Raw genomic sequence first — 9,494 nt, forward strand, 5'->3', positions numbered from 1 at the left:
CCCGCCCTCCTCGGCAAGATGGCGGCGCCCAGCTGGGGCGTGCTGCGCCTCCGGGTTCGGGGTTCCGGGCGGGGTGGGGGCAGTCTCCTCTGTCTCGTCCCAAAGCCATTTTGTACCGCCGCCGCTGCTGCTTCTAAGCCCCTGGACGCCCAACGGTTAGCGGAGAAGCTCCGAGCCCAGAAACAGGAACAAAAGGCGAAGAAGGAGCCGGTGAGTCCGGCGGGAAAGACTACAATTCCCAAGAGGCAGTGCGCTCTGGTTCCCCAGGTGGGCGAGGGTCCTCTGAGAGAATGCAAGGAAAGGACCTGGTCGGTGGTGGAGAAGGGGGAGAAAGCGGAGGGACAGGTCTGCAGTATGCGGTGCCTTCCTGTGGGCTGGTCTTTGGCTCCCGCGGGCTCGGCGCTAAGCATCCCCGCTCTCACTTTACTGGGAGAAGGCGCGAGTCTACTGCAAAGGTTCAGGGATGCCCTCCCTGCCCAGATGCCCACCCAGGCTTCTTGAAGGTCTTCCCCATCAGGCATTTCCCATCCCTTTCTCTCACCCCCTAGGAGCTCAAAAACCCTGTCCAGCGGAGAGTGCACGAACTAGTGCGGTTCACGCAGCAGCTGCAACGAGTCCACCCCAACGTGCTCGCTAAGGCCCTGAGCCGAGGGATTGTCCACCAGGACAAGGACCTCGTGGTCATCAATAAGCCCTATGGTCTCCCTGTGCATGGTAAGGACCACGTGGGAAAGGGAGGGAGGCCGCTGCTGCTCTCTGCTACAATTAGGGGCAACACTCAGATGTCACTTCGGGGACTCGCAGCAGCCTTGCATTCAAAATAATTTAAATGTTCGTGGAGTACTGTCCTATATAAGGCACTATTGAGGAAACAGATCAATAAGACAGCTTCAAACATCTGGCAGTCAGCAGTGATTTGTGGAATGTGCTGTGTGCAGACCTCCACAGGGATTGTGTAGAAGAATATAAAGGCGTGTGATTCTTGTCTTCAGGTTATTTTCCAGCAAAACTGGGTGAGAGGAAATAACATATAAGAAAAAATTGTGTGTGTGTGTGTGTGTGTGAGAGAGAGAGAGAGAGAGAGAGAGAGAGAGAAAATAGCCAACAAAACTAAACCCCAGGGAACCTAGAACTTCATGGACACGCAAATGCTTTTGAGTAAATGTTGAATGTGTCAAGAGAGAATACCCAACAAAACAAAACCCCATGGGACCTAGAACTTCATAGACACGCAAATGCTTTTGAGTAAATGTTGAATGTGTCAGACAGCTGGAGTGAGTCAGGAAAGATGGAAAAAGAATGCGTTTGCGGGGAAGGGGAGAGGCATCTTTTAGTTGGAAGAAGAATGCTTTTTGGAAGATATGGAGAAGGTTGTACATGAAGGGAAGGAATTAAACCTTGCCAAGTGCTTCGTGTGGATTTTTTTCTCTGTTGACTTTCACAGTAGTTTCTTGTCTTCTCAACTCCCATGAGATAATTATAATACGGACATTTACATTTTATAGATGAGAAGACTGAAAGTTAGAAAGATTAAGCAACCTGTCTAAGCTCATGGTAGTTAGGAGAGAACATAGAGTGGAACCTAAGAATGTCTCACCCCAGCAGCTCTCAGCTCTCCTGTGATGCTTCAGGAGGGCCTCAGGATCTTACATTTCTCACTCAACTTAGCAAATTCTCCAGCCTTTGTTTATATAGTAAAAGATCAGGCCTCCTCGTTTTAGTTGCTGATTTTAGTGTGAGTGCATGTATAGTACATAAGAGGATTAAAGAATATTTGTATCTGCGGAGAAAGCCCTATCCATGCTCTAGGGTAGTACTTCTCAAAGATTAGTATGCATATGAGTTACTTGGACATCTTTTATTTTTTAAAAAAATATATTTTGTATTGATTTCAGAGACCTGCGGAGAAAGCCCTATCCATGCTCTAGGGTCGTACTTCTCAAAGTTTAATATGCATATGAGTTACTTGGACATCTTTTATTTTTAAAAAAATATATTTTGTATTGATTTCAGAGAGGAAGGGAGAGGGAGAGAGACATAGAAACATCAATGATGAGAGAGTCATCGATTGGTTGCCTCCTGCAGGCCTCCCACTGGGGACCAAGTCGCAACCCAGGCATGTGCCCTTGACTGGAATCAAACCTGGGACCCTTCAGTCTGTCCACTGAGCCAAACCAGCTAGGGCTGGACATCTTGTTAAAATGCAGATGTTGATGGATAGTCTGGGCTGGGGGCCTGAGGTTCCTTTCTAGCAAGCTCCTTGGCATAAGGATGTTGGGTGTCCCTGGATAAGGCCCTGGGAAGCGTTGACAGTTAATCCAGTAAGGGCTTTCTTTCTCAAGCAGAGTTCTTTGGTGGGGTCTTTTCCTGGCCGCTCAAACCTCTGTCTTTTCCCATCGTAGGTGGCCCTGGGGTCCAGCTCTGCATCAGTGATGTCCTCCCTATCCTGGCCAAGGTGCTTCATGGCCACAAGGCAGAGCCCCTGCATCTGTGCCACCGGCTGGACAAGGAAACTACAGGCGTCATGGTGTTGGCTCGGGACAAGGAGGTGGCACACCAGGTCCAAGAGCTGTTTAGAACCCGTCAGGTGGTGAAGAAGTACTGGTATGGAGCCCGCTGATAGCGGTAGAGGCGGTAGATGTGAAGGCATCCCTTTCTTCTATTTGTGCATTCGTACAGCGGCCACTCCTGTTAACAGGAGGCAGTGTGCTAGGACCTGCAGGCATTGGAAAGGTGTAGGAAGCAGACTTAGTGCTCTGATAGAGTAGTCGCTCCTCATAATGGCTATACGTGAAGACCACTGAAAATTAACTTATAAAAATAATACATGATTTCTGTGGTCAAATAGTCAAATGACAAAAATAAAGCAAAGAACTCCCGGAGAATCCATCCACTCTGTCATTTCTGTCCCTTCCCTTGGAGCAGTTTGCTTTTTATTCCTCCCGTCCTGTATCAACATATTTATGTATATGTATGTAGTATATACAGTATGTATGTTTGTGTATCTACACACACACACATGTATGTGTACATGTGTATATCACATTGTACGATGTACATTGTACTTTCTTTTCCCACTTAACTCTGTGACTTGGGGATCCTTCCATGTTAGTGCATACAGGGTTCCCTCAGTTTTTAATAGAAGAAAGATACAGGAGCAAAAATGAAAGCTACTCCTGTCCCCCATCTACTCGGTTTCCTTTTCCAGAGGCAGTCTCTATTGCTAGAGTCCTGAATGGACTTCCCGAGTTCACGGGGCATGGAGAAGCGTGTTACTGTGTGGCAGCGTATTTCGAATTGCTTGCATCCCGCCCTTCTCACTGGGACAGTGTATCTCGGAGAGCGTTTTGTGCTTTTAGACCTGGCTCCTCTATGGCTCTATCGTATTCCATGGTGTGGACATACCATCATTTCCTCATTGCAGATGTTTAGGTAATATCCCACTTTTCAGACCTTTTGCGGAGAATATGTGAGTATATCTTCAGGACAAAATCCTAGAAATGGAATTGCTGAGTGGAAGGTACATACAGTTTAAAATTTGAATACTTAACTACCCAATTTGCTCTCCAAAATGGGTTTGTCAGTTTCCACTCTCTCCCCCAGGGGTGAGTGTTCACCTCCTCTCATGTCTGACCAAAGTGTTTTTAAAAGGATTACCAGTCAGATGGGTAAAAAACAAAAAATTTTTTTAAAGGGTGTTTTATTTTCAGTTTGCCTGTGTACTTTTTTTTTATTGTTGGCAGTATTACAGAAACCCCCCCATTTTCCCCCACTTGGACCCCGTCCACCCAGCCCCCACCCCACCCCAGGCCTTCACCACCCTATTGTCTGTTGACTGTCTTTCGTGTTTATTGTCTATTTTGAGTTTCCCTTTCTGTAAACAGACTTATTTCTTTTGCTCACTTTCTGTTGGGTTGTTTATTATTTTCTACTTGATTTGTAAGTATTCTTTTTGGGTGAGGTAATGCATGTGAAGTGTTTAACACAGTGCCGAGCTCATAGGAAAAGCTGAAAGATGGAAAACCAAGACTATTATTATGTATGCAAGTAATCAAAATATAAGTCTATGAAAAATTGCTATATTCTTTGTGAAAATCGTCCATGAAATTTCAGAATGGGTAACCATTCTCAGTAATAGGCTTCACAGAAGAGTTGAAATCAATTAATTGGGTCTTGATGAATGAATAGGATTTGATCAACAAGGTGAAGAAATGTGTTGTAGATTGTGGGAATGGCAAGCACAAAGGAGTGAGGCATACAGTCCAGTCGGGTGGTGAGTGGTGGCAGATAGAGCTGGGAAGGTAGGCCAGAAGGTGCAGGAAGTAGAAGTTGCAAGTAGAACATAGGAGGAACCATTGGCTAGCTTTTGCCGATAGCAACTTGTTATATTATAGCTACTTGTTTGACTCTTCTTACTAGACTGTGAATTCCTTGGGAGCAGGGACTTCTGTCTTGTTCATCTGCATAGAATTAGTACCTGTCTGAATCGGGGCCTGTTCACATTCGGGGAATACTCACTGATGGCGTTTTTGAGCAGTGATGTTAGGTCACCAGGAAGGATGCTCTGGTAGTTACAACTCAGGCTTAAGTAGGATGCCAGGTGTCACAGCCGCCCCGACGGCTGTCAGCCTGAAGGGGGCATCCAGGATGTGAAATGTGTCTGAGTGGGCTTTGCCCCCTTGGTCAGTGACTCTGGGGTAGACCACCTAGAACCAGGGGACTCCTGTGATGGACCTGGAAGAGGCTTGAGCGTCAGGACAGATTAAATAACCCTCGCCCTCTGTCGGACTGTGACCGTGACTGTGACGTGGCGGGGAGAGGCCTCCGACAGACTGATCGGGAGGACTTACTGAGTTGTGGCTATGGTTTCCGGGACTTCTTTGCGCACAGTTCCTCCCTGTCTTATCTGCCTGGCAAAGCGGGCAGGAATGGGCCTGCGAATTTTTCATTCAGCTCATTTATTTGTTTCATATGCAATCAGAACTTTACCACCTTTTATTATTTACACAAAGAAAAGAGGATACGAAAACCACACTAATTTTACTTTAAACTGTACATACTCGTTTTTAAAGGCTGGCATGAAAGACCATGTTATCGGTATAATATTTTTCTGTTTCCCCTCCCCATATATGCTACAATGAACATACGTTCCTTGAGGAGTAAAAGAGCTATGCTGTAAGAAGAGTATCAAGCTTTCAGGCCAAGCCCTCTACCAAGAGATGGTTTGGGCCCCTCTGATCTTAGGCACGGACCACAGCAGGTCTGCTGTGCAAACCTCCAAGCAGCCAAATCCAAGGAATGCCTCGCTCACTCTTGTGTCCCCCCAGGGCCATCACCGTGCGCGTCCCCGTGCCCTCAGCAGGCGTCGTGGATATCCCCATCGTGGAGAAGGAGGTGCAAGGGCAGCAGCAGCACCACAAGGTGGGTGAGCCGCCCCCCGGGAGGACAGGTTTTCTGCTTGTCCGTTGACATCACATCTGGATTTCTTTGGCTTCAGATGACGCTGTCCCCAAGCTACCGCATGGACAATGGGAAGATGGTGAGAATGCGGACCAGCCGGAGCGCGCACGTGGCTGTGACGCAGTACCAGGTGCTGAGCAGCACCGTCTCCTCCGCCCTGTTGGAGCTCCATCCTGTTACTGGTGAGGGTGCTGCCACTCCACGGTGGGAGGCGCCGCTGTCCTGCAGGGATCCCAGTGCTGCTGGGCTCTGCCCTTCTGAGCAGCTGGTACTGTGGGGGTAGAATTGCAGCTGACTTGTTGGAGAGGCTGGGAGCTCCAGGAGAGATAATAGTTAAAAACAGTAGGTAGCTGTCTGGCCAGCGTGGCTCAGTGGTTGAGCATCGACCTATGAACCAGGAGATCAGGGTTCGATTCCCGGTTAGGGCACAAACCTGTGTTGTGGGCTCAATCTCCAGTGCAGGAGGCAGCCGATCAGTGATTTTCTCTCATCAATGATGTTTCTATCTCTTCCTCTCCCTTCCTCTCGGAAATCAATAAAAATATATATTAAAAAAAACAACAACAACAAAAAGCAACAACAGTAGGTAGCAATGAGATATAAATAGTTTGTTTACACTTATTTAAAATAGTGCCAAGTGGTTCCTCAAAAAAATTAAGCATAGAATTACCATGTGATCCAGCAATTCTACCCCTGGGTATACATCCAAAAGAATTGAAAGCGGGGATTCAAAAAGATGCTTGCACACCAATGTTCCTAGCAGCACTATTCACAGTAGCCAAAATGAAAGCATCCCAGATGTCCACTGACAGATGAATGGATGAACAGTGTGGTATATCCACACAGTGGAATATTATACAGCCCTAAAAAGGAAGGAAATGCTGATATGTGCTGCAACAAGGAGAGACCTTGAGGGCAATATGCTGAGTGAAATAAGCCAGGCACAAAAGGACAAATATTGTATGACTAGAGGCCTGGTGCACGAATTCGTGCACGGGTGGGGTCCCTCAGCCTGGCTGGCAACTGGGGCTGATTGGGGCCGACTCTCCCAGTCCCGATTGGGGCAGCCGGTGGGGGAGGGGGGGACCGCAGGAGGTTGTCTGGCTGCAGGAGGTTGGCTATGGGAGCGCACTGATCACCAGGGGGCAGCTCCTGCATTGAGCGTCTGTCCCCTGGTGGTCAGTGCGCATCATAGCGATCGGTCAACCAGTCGTAACGGTTGCTTAAGCTCATATATATAGATTCCAGTGATATGAGATACCTAGAGTAGTCAACCTAATAGAGGCACGGTGTTCCAGGGGCTGGAGGGAGGAGGAGATGGGGAGCTAGTGTTTAATGGGTACAGTTGCAGTTCAAGACGATGCAAAATTTCTGAGATGGATGGTAGTGCTGGTTGTACAACAGTGTGAATATACTTATGGCCACTAAGCTGTACACTTAAAAGTGTTCAAATGTTAACTTTTATGTTATATATATTTTGCCACAATAAAAAAAAAGTAAGATAATACTATTGAGTTATATAATAGAATTATTTTTTGAAAACCCAGCATGGCAGAGATAGACACCAAGTTGATGCTAATGGCTGTCTGTGGCGGAAAGGGGACTGTGAGGGGGAGGGGAAATTGGGGGTGTAACAGTATTTATAATGTTTACCCCCTAATAGCTTATAGGTTGTTATACTGTTCTTTATACTTGAATGTAGTTAGGGCTTTGCCAGCTTACTGTGCTTTGAGTTAATGGATTAGAAGCAGATGCTGCCAGGGGCACTCTTTCTGTAGCCGCTTACAAGTCTCTCTCTCTTTTTCTTAAAGGAGTAAAACATCAGCTTCGCGTTCACCTGTCTTTTGGATTGGATTGCCCAATCCTTGGCGATCACAAGTACTCGGACTGGAATAAGTTGGCCCCCCAGGTAACATGGGTTTGACCCGAATTGTAGCCGACTATGGGGCAGAACTTGGGCCTCCCCGTGCGAAACCCCTAGTGAGTCACAGCAGGACATACCGAGGGGCGCCAGACGCGGCAGCACCAGTTACCGGCATAGGGAGAACAGGAGCAGCCCGCTGCTGCCCTCATGCCCCTCAGGGCCTCAGCAAACCTTTCTGCTGCGTGATTTGTCTCAGATTTTGGGTTTTTAAAAAAAATAATTATATATATATTTTTTAATGGTTTCAGAGAAAGGAAGAGGGAGAGAGAGATAGAAACATCAATGATGAGAGAGAATCATTGATTGGCTGTCTCCCCCACGCCCCACACTGGAGATCAAGCTTGCAACCCGGTCATATGCCCCAACCGGGAATCGAACCGTGACCTCTTAGTTCATAGGTCGATGCTCAGCCCCTGAGCCACGCCGGCCGGGCAAGTCTCTGGTTTTGTTAGGAGACTGTGGGGAAAGGAGGCTCTCTGAAGGTTCATAGTCACCTTTCATGCTGCTGAAGAGCATGCTGGGAGCTTCTTGTCCTGGTGCCCAGCCCATTCCGTGGAGGGCAGAGAACTGGCCATTCGGGCCTCCCTGCTGTGGCGGGTGCTCCTACCTGGGTCCCCAGCCCTTCCTGTTGGTGCTTCCGCGGCAGGCTGCGATGCTGCCTCTCCCGGGGGTGCTCCTGTCCCGGCCTCCAGTGCCAGGCTTCTGACCTGCATTGGGTCAACGGTGCCCTGTTGCTGGCGCCGCTCTCACAAGGCCTCTGTTCTTTGTGCAGAAGCTGTCTGCCGGCACTCTGCGGAAGCTGGGGCTGCCACAGTCGAAGGCCCGCCACCTCCCTCTGCACCTGCATGCCCGCCAGCTCGTCCTGCCTGCCCTGGGGTCCAGGAACGAGGAGCTCAGCCTGGTCTGCAGGCTCCCTCGATACTTTGTACGCTCTCTGAGCCGCCTGGGCTTAGAGCTGCCGAGTCAGGATCCAGACGAGCAACAAAGCTGAGCCCCTGGGAGCTCAGGGGAGACACCTGGGCCCCTGGGATCTCCGGGGAGACAGCTGGACAGTGCGCACTGGCCCTGAATTCTTCCCTTTGTTGAATGGACGTGGCTGACTTCTCCCGTTGGACAGACTCCAGAAGAGCCAAGTGAGAAGTTGAAGGACCCCAGCTGCTCACGGCTTTTACTGGAAACTGAAGTGTATTTTCTGCTATTGGGCCACATTCTGGGAAAGCCTGTGGGAAGTCTCCCTGCCTCGGGGTCATCTTGCCAAAATGGAAGAGAGCCCAGGACCAGGCAGGTGGGGTCAGTAATTGGAAACGGAGAACTGCAGCACAGAACCTGTGAGCAGGCACTTTTCACCCAACAATAAAGCTCTTGGTCCACCAGGAAGGCTCCTGTAGTTGGAAAGCGCGTGGTTGGTACTGACGGATCGAGAAATTCAGAAGCAGCCCGTCACTGTCTTCGTGGAGCTGCGGGACCATGAGCAAGTCCTTCTGCCTCGTTTTCCGTCTCAGGTTTTATAGACACAGAATTCAGGGATTCCCTCCAGCTCCAGCCTGTGAGCCGTGCTTCACCAGTGGTCGTGGGGCCCGGGACGGGTGCGTGACAGCAGGAAAGCGGATAGAAACGCAGGCAGATAACAGGAAGGAGTGAGGCGGGCAGGTGTACACGTGGCGAGGGCACACACGCTGTCTGAAGAGGGCATTTGATGGCTCCGTCTGGGTGTGGCTGTGTGGGAACAGCTGTTATAATTATTTTCAGAATCAGGAAATCCAGATGTTTATGTGAAATCTCCCCGTATGTTGCTAACTAAAGCAATTTAAAAATATATTTTTATTGATTTCAGAGAGGAAGAGAGAAAGAGAGAGAAACATCAATGATGAGAGAGGAACATTAATGAGCTGCCTCCTGCATGCCCCACACTGGGGATCGAGCCCGCAACCCGGGCATGTGCCCTGACTGGGAATCAAACTGTGACCTCCTAGTTCATGGGTTGACGCTCAACCACTGAGCCACGCCGGCTGGGCCGTATATAAATTTTTATGTAGATGCATGTTTTCATTTCTCTTGAGTACACTCCTAGGAGTGCAATTGCTGGGCCATATGGTAACTCTTAGTCTGC

At 48.9% G+C, this 9,494-nt stretch overlaps 1 protein-coding gene across 1 annotated transcript; it reads left to right on the plus strand.

Moving 5' to 3' along the window:
• Positions 1 to 6: 6 nt before the first annotated feature.
• Positions 7 to 8,761, plus strand: RPUSD4 (RNA pseudouridylate synthase domain containing 4). The gene is given in 8 exon segments (XM_005870886.2): positions 7 to 210; positions 549 to 714; positions 2,403 to 2,604; positions 5,328 to 5,421; positions 5,498 to 5,642; positions 7,272 to 7,369; positions 8,157 to 8,362; positions 8,364 to 8,761. Coding segments are annotated over 8 exon segments (1,224 nt in total). The 5' UTR covers positions 7 to 18; the 3' UTR covers positions 8,485 to 8,761.
• Positions 8,762 to 9,494: the final 733 nt, after the last annotated feature.

This window comes from Myotis brandtii, unplaced genomic scaffold (genome assembly GCF_000412655.1).
Source record: "Myotis brandtii unplaced genomic scaffold, ASM41265v1 scaffold325, whole genome shotgun sequence".
Lineage (NCBI taxonomy): Eukaryota > Metazoa > Chordata > Mammalia > Chiroptera > Vespertilionidae > Myotis > Myotis brandtii.